Source organism: Melospiza georgiana, chromosome 20 (genome assembly GCF_028018845.1).
Source record: "Melospiza georgiana isolate bMelGeo1 chromosome 20, bMelGeo1.pri, whole genome shotgun sequence".
Taxonomy (NCBI): domain Eukaryota; kingdom Metazoa; phylum Chordata; class Aves; order Passeriformes; family Passerellidae; genus Melospiza; species Melospiza georgiana.
In genome coordinates, this window is record NC_080449.1 from 10,518,490 (window position 1) to 10,532,512 (window position 14,023).

The following is a 14,023-nucleotide window of genomic DNA, read 5'->3' on the forward strand; positions in this document are numbered from 1 at the left end:
TGCTGGAAGCTTGAGGACATCCAAAATTAGAGGCAGCAATATAGCAATCACCCTTTTCAACTGAAGAGACTTCTGTCTAAATGAAGAGTGAGTTCTTGCTGTCACCTCTTTTCCTGGAGAAGATGTTAACAGCTGGAAAGCCTTTCAAGAGCCTCTTCCTTCTTATTTTGTGGCTTGTTTTGTCCCCTGCAATCAGCTGCACACACCTGTGGCTGTGGCTTTCATTCTTTTTAGCCTTTCTGACCACTGCACAAGGAAACTTTCTGGAGCCCAGCAGGTCCTTCAGTGGGACATATTAGAAAACAAAACCAGAATTAATCTAAAATCACTGCTTATGTGTTGCTGCTGACTCACAATGCCACTACCATCTTTCTCCTCCCCCATCACCCATTCTGGCTTCTGCTTTTCTTATTTATCTCTCTTTTTCTTTTCCTTCCCTTTCCTGTCTCAGGGTATAGCTGAGTAGTTTCCCCTTTTTTTCTCAACCCAGTTTTGTTCCTGGAGTTATCTTTTCTCTAGTCAGAGTACAGAGGGAGGCTGCATCCCAGACAGGTTTCCTCAGAGCCAGGACACAGGAGGAGAATCAAGGAAGCTTTTGTGACTGCAGAGGTGAAGGTTGGTGATACAGAATGGCTGATATTAACAGGGAATTAAAGCTTATTTCACAGCTCTGTGGGTGTTAGATTTGATGTCTGTGTGGTCAGACAGAACACAGGGATCTCACATGCTGGGAGGTGGAGAAGGAAGAGTGAGCTGCTCGTAAAGCAGAGGCAACAGCTCATGAGGACACTGAGCACCACTGCCACACTGCTCCGAGAGCCTCAGGGGCTGCTTGGTTGGCTTTTGCTGTTTTTTTCCAGACAGGACAACGCTGCTCACCCATTCCCCTCACTGCTGGCATGCTGGAAGAGGATAATGATGAGATCTGCTGGAATAACCTGGAGAACTTCCGTGTGAAGCTGATCTCGGTGATCGAGCCGTCGCGGATCACGCCGTACCTGCGGCAGTGCAAAGTGCTCAGCCCTGACGATGAGGAGCAGGTGCTCAACGACCCCAGCCTGGTCATGCGCAAGCGGAAGGCAGGTGGGAGCACTTCCAGTCCTCCTGGGGACTTTCCAGGCCATTGGTTTGGGATTGTCTGGGGACTCGGACACTGGAAGGGCTGCCCAGGGAGGTGCTGGTGTCACCCACCCTGGAGGCGTTTAAACAAAGCCTGGATGTGGCACTTGGTGCCATGGTCTGGTGGCCAAGGGGGTTCAGTCATAGACTTCATGTTCCCAGAGGTCTTTTCCAACCTAATTTATTCTGTGAGTGGATCCCAGGGACTTTGGTATGTGGAGGAAGTGAAGCCATTTTTTCTTATGTTAAAGACAGGTGAAGAGAGAAATAACTGAATAGAATATCCTGTTGATTTTAGGTGTTCTCCTGGACATTCTTCAGCGAACAGGACACAAGGGCTTTGAGGCATTTATGGAGAGTCTTGAGCTTTATTATCCCCAGCTGTATAAGAAAATAACTGGCAAAGAGCCCAGCAGGGTTTTCTCCATGATTATAGGTAATGTTTGTGTTCCCAACAACAGCTTTTCCTTTGGTGCTGCTGAGCACAGTCAGGAGCATTCCCTGCCTTGCTCCATGTGTGCTTTGGAAGGGTTCTGGGAAGAACAGCCCTGGTATCATGGGCTGGACTGGGGAGGGGGAGGAGGAAGCAGGAGGATGAATTCTTCCCTCTGCCTGTTGTGTGGCGCAGGAAGGCACAGAGCAGAGAGGCACAGCGGGGATAATTTGCTCACACACCGTCAGGGTTGGCTGCAGTGACGTGCAGGGGAAGCCGAGCTCTGTGTGTGCCTTGGCAGCAGCCAGGAGAGCAGAGAGTGACCCTGTCCCCCACACAGACACGGCTGGCGAGTCTGGCCTGAGCCAGGTGCTGATGAACGAGATCGTGAAGCTGCAGGGCGCGGTGCAGGAGGAGCGGCGCAAGGCGCAGGAGCTGGCGGGGTGGCTGCACTCCAAGGAGGACACGCTCAGGGAGATGTGGGTCAGGGACAGCCTGCTCCGCAAGCACCAGGAGCGCGCCCAGAGGATGAAGGAGGAGAGGGACAGCCTGAGCAAGGAGCTGCGCAAGTGCAAGGACGAGAACTACAGCCTGGCCCTGAGCTATGCCAAGCAGAGCGAGGAGAAGAGCGCGGCCCTCATGAAGAACAGGGACCTGCTGCTAGAGGTCAGGCACAGCTCCTCCAGCTTCCCTCTCTCACCTGGGCTGAGCACCTTGTCTTTGCCAAGGATGCTCCAGTCCAGCACAAAGCACTGAGCATCTTTTCTAGAATGTGTCTTTGTGGTCCCCAGCTCAGCCCTTTAGGCGTGAATTTTACAATTTTTACAAGTTCTGTGAATGATGACCAGTCTTGCCCTCACTCAAGGCTGTTCTCACAAAGGCAGCACAGGAACATGTACCTGTTAGCACACAGGACTCTGGCCCCAGGGCACAAAACTTTGAGGAAAACAGCTGTGGAGAAACTTGCTCTGTATTCAGCTGGGGAACAGAGAACTGGTTTTGCAGGCCAGAGCTCTCTCCTTTCTCCTGCTGAGCTCTGAACCTTCTCGTAGATCGATCAGCTGAAGCACAGCCTCATGAAGGCTGAGGATGACTGCAAGCTGGAGAGGAAGCACACCATGAAGCTGAAACACGCCATAGAGCAGCGCCCCAGCCACGAGGTGGTGTGGGAGATCCAGCAGGAGAAGGAGCTGCTCTTGGCCAAGAACCAGGAGCTGGAAAACACTCTCCAGGTTGGTGGGGTGGTTGAGTATCGACTCAAGGGATTATTTGTAGCAGCCAGGGCAGCAATGCTGCCGTGAAGATTGTGGGGATCAGCTGTTGCCCAAGAGCCCTGAGAGGAGAGAACTGATATGGAGTTAGATGGTGGCCCTGTCTCACTTCTGCCTTTGTCCTGCAGGTTGCCAGGGAGCAGAACTTGGAGAAGAGCCTCTCCAAGGAAACTCTGGAGAATGAGTGCAGCCAGACCGTGGAAGAGCGCCGGGAGCTGGTGAACACCATTTACAGCCTGCGCAAGGAGCTGCGCCGGGCCAAGGTGCTCCAGGACAAAGTAGGTGCTGCTGCTCCCGTCCCTGCTGGGGCTCTGGATCACACAGGCAGGTGAAGCCCCTGCAGTGTCCTGCCTGTGGAGCAGAGCAGCTGCTCAGGAGCAATCCCTGCTGCTCCTGCTATAGTACCTGTAGTTCAGCACTCCGTGTGGGGCAGCTGACAGCTCAGACACCCATGGAGCTCTGGCCAGAGCAATCTGTGGCACAGAGCAGGAGTGGGGACAGTCTGGCTCAGGCTCTCCCCACAGGCAGGTGCTTTTGACCTTGTCTCAGCAGTTTGCAGAGGAAAAAGAGGTGCTGGAGCTACAGTGCACATCTCTGAGGAAGGACTCCCAGATGTACAAAAAGCGGATTGAGGCCGTCCTGCAGCAGATGGAGGAAGTGGCTTCGGAGAGAGACCAGGTGATAAAATATCCCTCACTGCTTTTTGGGCCGAAATGCCAGCCTGTGTGTGCAGTTGTGTGACTGCCCCATGTGGCCCTGCACAGGCTCTCCTGACCCGGGAGCAGTTCCACATGCAGTACTGCAAGAACCTGGTGGAGAGAGACGCCTACCGCAAGCAGATCCGCGAGCTGGGCGAGAGATGCGACGAGATGCAGCTGCAGCTCTTCCAGAAGGAGAGCCAGCTCCTGGCCACAGAGGCCAAGCTGAAAAGGCTGCAGCTGGAGCTGCCCACTCTGGTATAGCTCTCCTCCCCTGGATGCATTGGGAAGCTGAGGATGGGGTCAGGCTGTGGCTGTTCCCAGGCCTTGTGCCTGAGCAGCTCCAGCTCATCAGGCAGCGAACACTTCCCTGAGCCACCACCAAAATTAATTAAAACCATTGCCATGCAAATGCTGAGCTTAGAAAATGAAAGATGTGATGGTCCCTATCACCCCACCCTGGTTTTAGGCATGGAAAAGCTGGACAGATACAAGCTCAGGCCACCTGTGTTTGTGTTTGGAGCATTTCCAAAGGTGGTGAGGGGTTCCTCAACCACCAAAGAGTAGCTCTATTTAGAGACTAGCTGTGAGCCATTTGGATGAAATGGGGAGCTAAGTTTTCTGGAGCTAAATTAGATATATTTTAATTAATATGTCATTGTGTGTACTTTCCTGAGTGTCCAGACAGGAGTGTAGGAGTTGTGTGTTTTGTGGAGCTCTAACTCTCCTCCTTGCTCATGAGGAATGATCAATCTATACTGGTTTTGTTCCAGACCTCTGACCTGGATGACTCCTCCTCCAGAGATTCCCAGGAAGTGAGTAGGGGTCCTTGTTTACCTTTCCCTTTCCTCTGGGATGGTTTCATGTTCCTCACCTGTGCTCAGCTCCCCAAGTATCAGCAGTTTTCAATGGCTCAGGCTCACTTCAGTCCATAGGCAGCAAGACAGTGACAGAACCTCCCTGTGTCCTGAAGTTCTAAGTGTAGGACACAGTTATGGCATTAGTCAGCAAGATTTGTTGAGTCTAAGCAAATCAAGGGAATTTAATTATTTTTTAATTGCTTTTAATTGGCTCTCTTGTGTGAGAACAGGCAAAAATAAGTCTTACCCTGGAGCCACCTGTAGTAAAGAGTTTCACTTCGTTCATAACTTCAGTGAGGGAGTGAATGTCACATTGTCTGGAGGCCAAAAGTATAAATGAGGCCAAAGGGAGCTGGATCTATTCATGGAGGAGAAATCCATGAGCAAATCTGTAACTCCTGGCTGTCTGCTGTTTTCTGGCACCAACAGGGAGAGAGAGGTTGGTTCTAGCATGTCCTAGGTTTTATATTCCTTTATCTAGGAACGGTTCTGATGTTCTTGGTCTGTTTTCTGCCCCACAGCTTGTTCTTCACAGTCATCTGGATGAAGATACACAGACAGATAAAAGTAAGGGGAAAACATTGAGTAGAGCTCTGGAGAGGATGGTCCATTCTGTTTTGCTCTCCTGGAAGATCTAAATGATCTTTTCATTCATTGAGATGGGAGAATTTTCATTAAAACTAAACAGCACTGATCCAAAAATGCTTTTATTATTATTCTACCTTGCTCAGTTCAAAAATATCCATTGTAACACCTGGTCACTACAGGAGTGTCACCAAAATAGGGTCTGGTGTGAAGTGCCATGATATTCACAACTTGGGGAGCAGGGACAAATGATGGATAAAATAATGATTAACACATTTCTCATGGTGGCCTCAGTGGAGCTGCTTGGCAAAGGTTTGTTTTGCTCCTGCTGAAGCTGGAAGTGGAAATCTCTGTCTCTTTCTGAGGGAGGTGGGGGAACCCCACCATCCTGGGGAAGATTCAGGGCTCAGTTAAAATGAGAAGTGACTTGTGATTGATGACAGGATGGAGCTCTGAGTGCTTTGGGCTTGGTTTCAGTTCTGCTGGGGACTCTGTGCAGTTACATCACAGCTCTTCAGTTGGAAGAACTACTGGAGGGAGAAGTTACTTTGCAATGGCAACTCTGAGTAAAGCTGTGATTTTTTTATCTTTCAGAAGATTGCCTGGAAGTACAAAACCAGGAACTCAGCCCTCAAGAGAGCCATCTCCCCCCAAAATCACCAAGTGTAAGAGAATCTTTGTGGGCTCTTCTTTTCTATGACTGGGGTTTGTGATCTTTAATATTCTCTTTAATGATGGATTTACCAGCTTGGAGAAGCATGTTAGCAGCTCCTGCTTTTCCAAACTCTGAGCACTTTGTGCAGATCCACCTTCCAAAAAGGGCGAGCTCTGAACAGCAAAACATTTACAGTGGACATTTCTCCATCTGTGTATAAAAACTTATAATTAGTTTCTGCCCTTCATCTCTGGGTGGGGATGTTTTCCAGTGTAATTACTGTAGAATTACTGTTGCTGTAGAAAACAGACTCCCAGAATTACACATGTTGGAGGAATAAATGTAGTAAAACTGTGTGAAACAGCAGCATTACCACCCTGCACACACAGTAAAGAACCTGCTGGTACTTGACTCTGCAGATGCAGGAAGCAACCTGGTATTAACACTGATCTGATCAAAAATAAATTCGTATGTTTTAAGGGTTTTTTTTTTTTTTTTTTTCCAAGGAGTGTGGCTTGGCCAACGAGGAACTGGCAGAAAAGGAGAGGAGGAGGATGAAGGACTGCTTTGAGCGTTACCGAAGGTCTGGGCTGCAGTAAGCAGGGCTGACCTGGAAATATCCGTGATTTGTATTTGTATATCCATGTATTTGTATTTGTATTTCCCCTTTCCTGCCCCCAAGCTTGATCCATGAAGGGCTTAAAATGAGCCGCAAAGGGGACTGATACATAGTAACAGCATGAAATGCTGCTTGTTTGCAGAAAACACCTTCTGAAAGCTGTATGTCTGGTGTTGTTTGCAGAAAACACCTTCTGAAAGTTGTATATCTGGTGTTGCTTGCAGAAAAAGAGCAATGAGAAGGGCGCCCAAGGACCGGCACCATGAGGCGGACTGGGAGAACACCTCTGGCAGCGACAACACCGACACCGAGGGCTCCTGAGAGAGGGACAGCACCAAAATCCCTTGGAAAGGGACACCAGGGACACCAGAGGCTCCTCAGGAGCCAATCTCTGAGGGAAACACCAACTTCTACAGGGTGCCTGTGCCTCTCCATTTCACTCACAACGGACTGTTTGGATTCTAAAACTATCCAAACACCCATTTATGAAAAGCGCTGCAGTGACACTATTGTATGGCTCTGACGGCCTCTCCGTCAATAAACAGGTTTAAATGCCAGCGTGTGACACAGGGCCGGGCTGAGCTGGTTAATTACAGGTTAATTAATAAAGGGCATTGCCCGACACCGCCATGGCGGCATTGCCCGTACCCAACATGGCCGCCGCTGCCTCAGGGCGCTCTAAGGGCGCATGCGCGGTGCCATGCAGCGTGCGCTGAGGGCGCTGCTCCGGGAGCCGCCGCCATGGCGGCCCCGCCGCCCACCGCCCGGCCTGAGGGGCCCGGCCCGCTCCGCCCCGGGGCTTCTCTGCGGGCCTGCGCGCCCGCTCTGCACCGGCCAGGGACAGCGCTGGAGCCCGGCCCGCCCGCTCTGCACCGGCCAGGGACAGCGCTGGGGCCCGGCCCGCCCGCTCTGCACCGGCCAGGGGCCGCCGCCATCCACGCACTATCGCCTGGTGTACACCTGCAAGGTGGGCGTGCGCGCTCTGAGGGCACCGTCGCTGGGGTTCATGGTGTAGCTGTTTTCTTAGTTTTAAACTTGCAAAGACTAATTCAGAGTGGAAGAGCCCTCTGGAGGTTTCGAGTTCATGCTCGTTGTGTTTGGGGTCTTGTGAGTGTCTCTGAAGGTGGAGATCCCACAGCCTCCATGGATCCTCCTCATTATCCACAGAAAGCAGTGAAACCTCTCTCAGCCTTTGTGTCCCGGGCTGAACTCACGACATCCTAACATGATGGAGCCGACTTGGGATAGTTAGAGATGAGGGAGGGAAGACTCTTTTAATGTCAAAACTATTTTTGTCTTAAAAGCCCTAGGAGCTGCAGTTACCCTGCTCATAAAACCCACTTTGTTTTTCAGGTGTGCCAGACCCGTTCAGCCAAATCCATCTCTAAGGCTGCCTACCACCAAGGAGTGGTGATCGTGACCTGTCCTGGCTGTGGGAACCACCACATCATCGCCGACAACCTGGGCTGGTTCTCCGACCTGGAGGGAAAGAGGTGAGTGTGCCACCAGCATCCTCCTCTCACCCTGCTCCCACCTGCAGCTTCCTGAAATGATGCCTTGTTTTGGTGATTTTTATCCAATGTGGTTCATACTGAAAACAAAGTTTCATCCAATTCATTAAAACACACAGACTCTGTTTTCCGTCATTATAATTTGACTGTTGCTGTCTAGGATCCAAATAAATCGGTGTGAAGCTGCAGTAGAAACTTCACGGGGATCCTTAGTGGTGCCAGCGGGTGATTTGCTGTTCCCCTCAGGCTTTATCACTTCACTGCTGCCTTTCCTTGGATGTTTCAAGTGTGTAGATTGGTCTGTGGAGTTCCAGTGATTTCTAAATTCCCAAGATAACTTTAAAAGCTTCTGTTTAGCTGTAATTGCTAAATCATTGATCCCAGTGGATGAGAGCAGTCCCAGAAGGTTTGGGTGGTTTTCTGTGGATGATTTTGGGTGGTTTTCCCGGTGGTGTGATTCCCTGCACGGTGTCAGTGCTGAGGGCAGAGTGCAGTGTGCCTTTGCCGTGGTGTCACTGCTGGTTCTCAACTCCCCGTGCAGGAATATCGAGGAGATCCTGGCAGCCAGAGGGGAGCAGGTGAGACGTGTGGCTGGGGAGGAGGCGCTGGAGCTGCTGCTGGAGAGCCCTGCAGAGCCCCAGGGGCAGCTGGCACAGGGGGACAAGGAGGAAGCCCCCCCAGATCCTGGCAGCAAGGGACACACCTGACATGTGAGATGGTGTCCTGTTGGACAGACCTGCCACGTGGGATTTGGGACATTCTGCTTGGACTCTTCACCTTCATTCCCTGAGTTCAGCTGTTTCTAAAATAAACTCGGGTGTTGGGTTTTCTCTGTGGTGTGTCTTTGCCTTGTGTAGTTTCACCTTTGATGTCTTTAGAGGTGTGTTGGTGTCTTTCCTGGTACTTGTTTTGCTGATTTCAGGCAATTTTCAGTACCCCACCAATGTCCCTTGCCTGGCTTTGTTCCCTGCTCAGAAATTCTCTATATGTGTTTGACCTAGCGAGGTGCAGCTGGAGCTGGAGGTTTTAGGGATGCTCAGGTGTGGCAAATCAGGAGAGGGGACAATTGATACCACCTGAGGAGATGGGTCCCAGACTTCTAAAGCCAAAATAACCCTGCAGGAGGGTCAGACCACCTGCTCTTAATGCAGTCAAACAGTGCTTTTATCTGTTCTTTTGACCCCTTCCAGAGTTTTGTTTCTGTGCCACTCATGTCAGGACTGAAAGTTTTGTATTTTGATCCCACTCGAGCTCCAGCACGGGGGTTTTACCACTCCTTGTTGGTGAGGGGGAGTGTGGGTGTGAAGGCAAAATTACTAGTGGTGGAGAAGAAGAGGACCCAGAAAGTTGTCTTGGCAGATATTGAGGGGCTTATTAGTGCTGCTGCAGTAGGTTAAGATTAGTTAGAAATTTAAAAAGAAATAAATGACAGATGTGGGAGTTTGTCAGCATGCAGCTCTGGGGTAGTGGTGGATCAGGCACTGAGATGATGATGCTGTGCTTTGTTAGGGTTTGTTCCCTCTGCACAGTTCCCACCTGCTTTCTTAGGGTTTTGAGCTTGCAATCAAAAACTAATTCAGTTTGGAAGAGCCTTCTGGAGGATTCCAGTTCAATCTGCTTGTCAGAGGAGGATATTCAGGATCTTGAATCACAACCTCTGTGCTTTCTGAGGCACAGACAGCAGTAAAACCTCTCTCACCTTTGTGTCTGAGGCTGAGCAAGCCCAGTTCTCTCAGCCAGGCATCCCCAGCTGCTTGTGGTGCTTCATCAGCCACAGATTCAGTGAGGGCATTGCAGGCATTATTAAGTTCCCTTCATTTGGAGTGTTCATAACAATTTTATTTGTGTTGCAGTGTAAGTGTTGGGTCAGAGCACCAGGAAAGTTGTCATGTCCTGTGGGAGTGTCAGTGCAGAGTGATGAAACAGGGCCAGGAACTTCATCAGGCAGCTCGTGTGTGCTCAGATGTGTGACACAGCTGCTGGAGTGACCCAGGACTGACAAACAGGAATTTGCATTCTGAGCACTGCTGTGTTCTCCCCCTGAGCTGGGCTGCTGGCACCTATTAGCACTGCTGGAAAAGTGTTTGTTTTATTACCTTTAATCTGAAAATCAGCATTCTGCTTCCATGGTGCTGATGCCTTTGATGGGGTGGAACAGAGCAGCTGTTACAGGATCCGTGTTGCCTTGGAAACAACTCATTTACAATCTGCCTTTTTAATACTGTTTTCCTTACCTTTCTTACCTGTTACTAGGTCCCAGGAAGGTGGTGCAAATTTTTGCTATGTTTTAGTAAAAAATGTAGTAAAGTGTAGCAAAATCTGTGTTGGCTGCTCCTAGATTTTCGTGTTTCCTTGTGCCAGTGCCCTTTGTCACCTGGTGCTCTTTGGGGTAGGACAGAGACAGAAGCCTCTGAGCATGGTGGGTGGCAGTTCTTGCTGCTTCTCTGAACATTCAGGTTAACATAAGGGGAGGGAATTTGCACATAATACAAAAAGATTTGCTGCTAAGAGATTGCAGCTACAAACCAGAAATTTTTGCTCCCTTTTGAAGATGTTTTTTTCTGAAAAATGTTGTGCCATGGGGCAGTGGGTTTGCTCTGGAAAGGGGACACAGGTAAGCACATGGGCTTGCTGTAGCCAAAGGTAGGGAGTGAGGAGAAGCAGCTTTTCTCCTCAGTGCCTTTCTCCATCAGCCCTGTCCTGCGAGTCCCTCTGGTGCTTGTGTACAGCTGGGCAGGAGAGGGCAGGATCTCGTGTTTCTGCTGCATTTTTAGGGTTCTTCATGAAGAGGACGCTCACACTGCACAGCTGCAGCAGCGCTCAGGGCCGGCAGTCCCGCGGCTCTCCAGCGGATGTCACCGTCAGAGAGCTCTTCCCGATGTGGGAGAGAGGAGGATTCACACAGCAGGAGCTCAGAAGGAGCCTGTGCTGCTCAGGATGGACAGACAGGAGGTGACACCATCACTCTGTCCCAGGGATCACCTGCTCCTGGCAGCCTGAGCCTCTGCACACCTGAGGGCACAGTTCTGGCCCCAGGTCACACTCAGAGCTGCTGTGCCCAGGCACCCAGAGGTGTGAGAACACCTGATGGGAACAAGCTGGTGGCTCTTTATTAATCTTTGCTCAGGGCTGGCAGTGGCCAGCACACATGAGCCAGGCACGGGAAGCCCAGCTGTGACTTGGCTTTGTCCTCACAGGGCCCAGGATCCAAACTGCTGCTCCCAGGCTGCCTTCCAGCCTGCTGTGCTGGAATGGGCTGGTGCTGCTGCTTTGTGTCCACTCCAGGGCTGTGCCCAGCACTCCGTGCCCCTGTCCCCTGGCTCTGGGGGACAGCCCAGCTTTGGGCCAGGCGCCGGGGTGGCACCCAGACCGGGCAGGGCCTGAAAGGAGCAGCTCAGCCTCTCCTCAGCCTTTTCCAGTGGCCTTTTCTCTGCCATGCAGGGCTGCTCTGTCTGCCCTGTCGTCCTGGAAACTTCTGGGCAGGGAATTCTCAGGGCTTTGTGCCTTCCCTCCACAGCCACATCCATGCTGGCAGAACTGAGATCGTGGTGCTGCCATGAGCCCCATGTGCTCACAGAGTAAAGTGATAAGGAGGTAGGTGCACAACACTTTCCTTAGCACATGTGCTGGTGTCTGTTACCAGAGATCCCCCCGCCCTCCATTCACCCCCACCCTTATTCCAAAGGGCCAGGATTAGCCCTGCTCTGAGCCAGGAAATAATGGAAATGAGTATTTGCACTGAAGCTTAGACACAAATATTTATTAAGCACAATTCCCCCCACCCCTTCCCCTTGAGCTGTATTCATTTCTAATATATTAATCCATTTGGCAGATTATTTTTTAGAAAAAAAAACAAGTACCTGTGGGTTGGAAATTCCCCATTAAAATGACATTAGCAAATGCACATGTAAAAAATAAATAAGCTCATACATTCAAGTATATGGCAAATAATACCTCAATAATACCTCTGAAAGCTTAATGGTCAGGTTCCAGTTCACCACCTGGCTGAGAGCTGCACAGGCCTGAGCCTGCAGCTGGTCAGGTCATCATCAATGTTTTTCTCTTTTACAAATGCCAGCCTGGCTGGTAGGTAGGGATGGGCAGCTCCTCCTCTCCCCTCTCCAGAGCTCTGCCAGCCCCAGGAAGGAGGCCCAGCCTTGGCCCAGCAGCAGGTGAGTGCTCCCAGGTAGCAGGAGAATGCAGCTACCACTCCACATGGTCAGTGCAGGCAGGGTAAATGCCCCATGAGCAGCATCACTGGTCTAAAAATACTTCCCTGCTGGCTGGGAATGTTTCCATCAAATGCATTTCCAGTCCAAAGTGCTGATTTGGTCTCTGCAGGAGCGGCGCTGCTTCGGCTCAACGCTGGAGCTGCTCAAGTCCAGCACAGTCTCTGGTCAAGCACAGGGAAAACACTGCAGCTCCTCGAGTCACAGCCCTGCTCCCCTCCTCCAGCATTTCCAGCTGGTCCAAAAGGGGAAGGAATGGCAGTAAATGTGAGTTCCCAGCCAGCCCCCCAGACTGGGGCTCTCCTGAGGCTCCAGGAGCTGCAGACAGGTGGGCAGAACAAGAGAGCCTCACTGGGAGCACCTCAGTGCTGGTTTGGGGAGAAACACGAGGAGGGAAGGGCCATTGGCCTGAGCTGCTGCTGGACACAGAAAAAAGGAGGGGTGAGCCATGAAAGCTTTGCTGGCTGTTGAAGCAGGGCCCTGTCACACACAGGTTCTGTCTTGGGTGCCCTCACATTGGCTCAGTGGCACCAGGAGCTCTCCCTGATTGCTGTGGGCTGAACACTTGGGCAGAGACCTCTTTCTTTCCTCCTTCCCTCTGCCCAGGAACAGCCCCTGCCATGGGGCTGCAGAGGGCTCCAGAGGTAACAAATCCCACTAAAGCTTACAGTCAGAGAGGCTTTTCCCCAGCTCAGGAGGTCCTGCAGGGCTGCAGCTGGAAGCAGAGAAGGTCCAGGGCTCTCCAGAGAGTCCTCAGCAAACCTAAAATACACTCAGGTGTGTGGGACCACGATGCAGCTGGGGTGGATAAGGTTTAAAGGACTTGGGCTCTTTTTCTCCTGTAGAAGGAACAAAGCTGAACAAGATGTTCCAGAGAAGAATCCAGAACCATTTGTGTCAGGGAAGACAGGACGACTTCAAAATGGAAAAGGTGTTCTTCCCTTTCCCTGTTTAAATAAAAGTGTTGTGGAAATAAAAGAAATCAAGGATGGAGTTAGCTACCCCTTGTGGGCTCCTCCAAGTTCCTGGGGTTTTAGGTGATCAGCAAGGGGCTGCTAAAGTCTTCCAGGGGCTGTGCCCAGAGTTACAGTGGCCCAGTGTCCTAAAAAAAACTCCCTTATTTAAAAACTGTCCCCATCCATTGGGCTCTCCCATAGGAACACGATGGAGGTGCAAGACTGGGAGCACAGGAGCACTCGGGCTTCAAACCACCTACTCTGTTCTTCCTTTTTAAAAACCAAAACAAAGCTGAAACAACCCCCCCAGCCCAAAGCCCAGTTCTTAGCTGGAACCAGGCCTCTGCTGCTCCTCCTCGGCCTCCTCCTGGGCTGAGGCCAAATCCACACGCTGCTCGTCCATGCGCTTGGCCTGCACACGCTGGATGAGGCTGAAGAAGTCTTCATCAGGCATGGTGGGGCCGCGGGGGATGGAGTCTGGGGGGGCACAGCGCTGGTCATCGATGCGGGAGGACTGCAGGGACACAGGGGCTCAGCGTTAGCACAGGGCGGGGACAAGGGGCTGGAGCAGGGGTGCCAGAGCCCCCCAGCCCTGTGCCCGTACCTGACACTTCATGAGCATGTTGAAGAACTCGTCCCCGGGCTCCTGGGCGTCCCCCTCCACACGCAGGTGGCCCAGGTTGTTGTGGGTGATCCTCAGGCCGGGCAGGTTGCCCACGTTGGCACGTTGGTCATCCAGGCGCCTGCTCTGCGAGCTGGCAATGAGGTCGAAGAACTCCTCTGTCTGTGGGGATGCCATCAGGGCGGACTGTGCTGGGGGAGAGGAGCACAGGGCAGGGTCACCGCTCTGCCTGCCCTGCCTGAGCTGCAGAGCCCAAATCCCCTCCCCAAACTCCTCTCCAACCCACACGAACCCAGCAGGCAGCAGCGGGGCAATCAGTGCCTTGATAAAGCAGAACCTCACACACCCACCTTGCACGGCTGGGTCCCTTGTGGGGCTCCCTGCCTGTGCTTGGCCAGCTCCTGGAGGCCACCAAAGGAGATCCAGTGTCCCCGGGCTGACCCACAGCCTGCATGTGATCCCTGC

At 51.8% G+C, this 14,023-nt stretch overlaps 3 protein-coding genes across 8 annotated transcripts in view; 2 read left to right on the forward strand and 1 right to left on the reverse strand.

Annotated features, from left to right (window-relative positions):
- Positions 1-867: 867 nt before the first annotated feature.
- On the forward strand, positions 868-6,756 carry CARD9 (caspase recruitment domain family member 9). 3 transcript variants are annotated; one of them, XM_058038232.1, is made up of 12 exons: positions 868-1,083; positions 1,418-1,555; positions 1,893-2,218; positions 2,605-2,784; positions 2,952-3,101; positions 3,376-3,501; positions 3,588-3,779; positions 4,295-4,336; positions 4,903-4,948; positions 5,561-5,631; positions 6,128-6,216; positions 6,465-6,756. In XM_058038232.1, the coding sequence occupies exons 1-12, from the start codon at positions 900-902 to the stop codon at positions 6,559-6,561; spliced, it is 1,641 nt and encodes a 546-aa protein (XP_057894215.1). In that variant the 5' UTR covers positions 868-899; the 3' UTR covers positions 6,562-6,756. The 3 variants fall into 3 exon arrangements, with proteins under 3 accessions (XP_057894215.1, XP_057894217.1, XP_057894214.1); XM_058038234.1 differs by having other exon boundaries at positions 6,128-6,204; XM_058038231.1 differs by having other exon boundaries at positions 873-1,083; positions 6,131-6,216.
- A 172-nt stretch (positions 6,757-6,928) lies between these two features.
- Positions 6,929-8,581, forward strand: DNLZ (DNL-type zinc finger). The gene is made up of 3 exons (XM_058038253.1): positions 6,929-7,207; positions 7,594-7,733; positions 8,293-8,581. The coding sequence occupies exons 1-3, from the start codon at positions 6,929-6,931 to the stop codon at positions 8,456-8,458; spliced, it is 585 nt and encodes a 194-aa protein (XP_057894236.1). The 3' UTR covers positions 8,459-8,581.
- Positions 8,582-11,491: 2,910 nt separating this feature from the next.
- GPSM1 (G protein signaling modulator 1) overlaps positions 11,492-14,023 on the reverse strand; it is a 65,895-nt gene continuing 63,363 nt past the window's right edge. For all 4 annotated transcript variants that reach the window (XM_058038414.1, XM_058038413.1, XM_058038415.1 and 1 more), the window contains 2 exons: positions 13,541-13,749; positions 11,492-13,450 (listed from right to left, as the gene is read on the reverse strand). In XM_058038414.1, the coding sequence (XP_057894397.1) occupies positions 13,262-13,450; positions 13,541-13,749 (398 nt within the window). In that variant the 3' untranslated portion in view covers positions 11,492-13,261. The remainder of the gene's footprint in view (positions 13,451-13,540; positions 13,750-14,023) is intronic.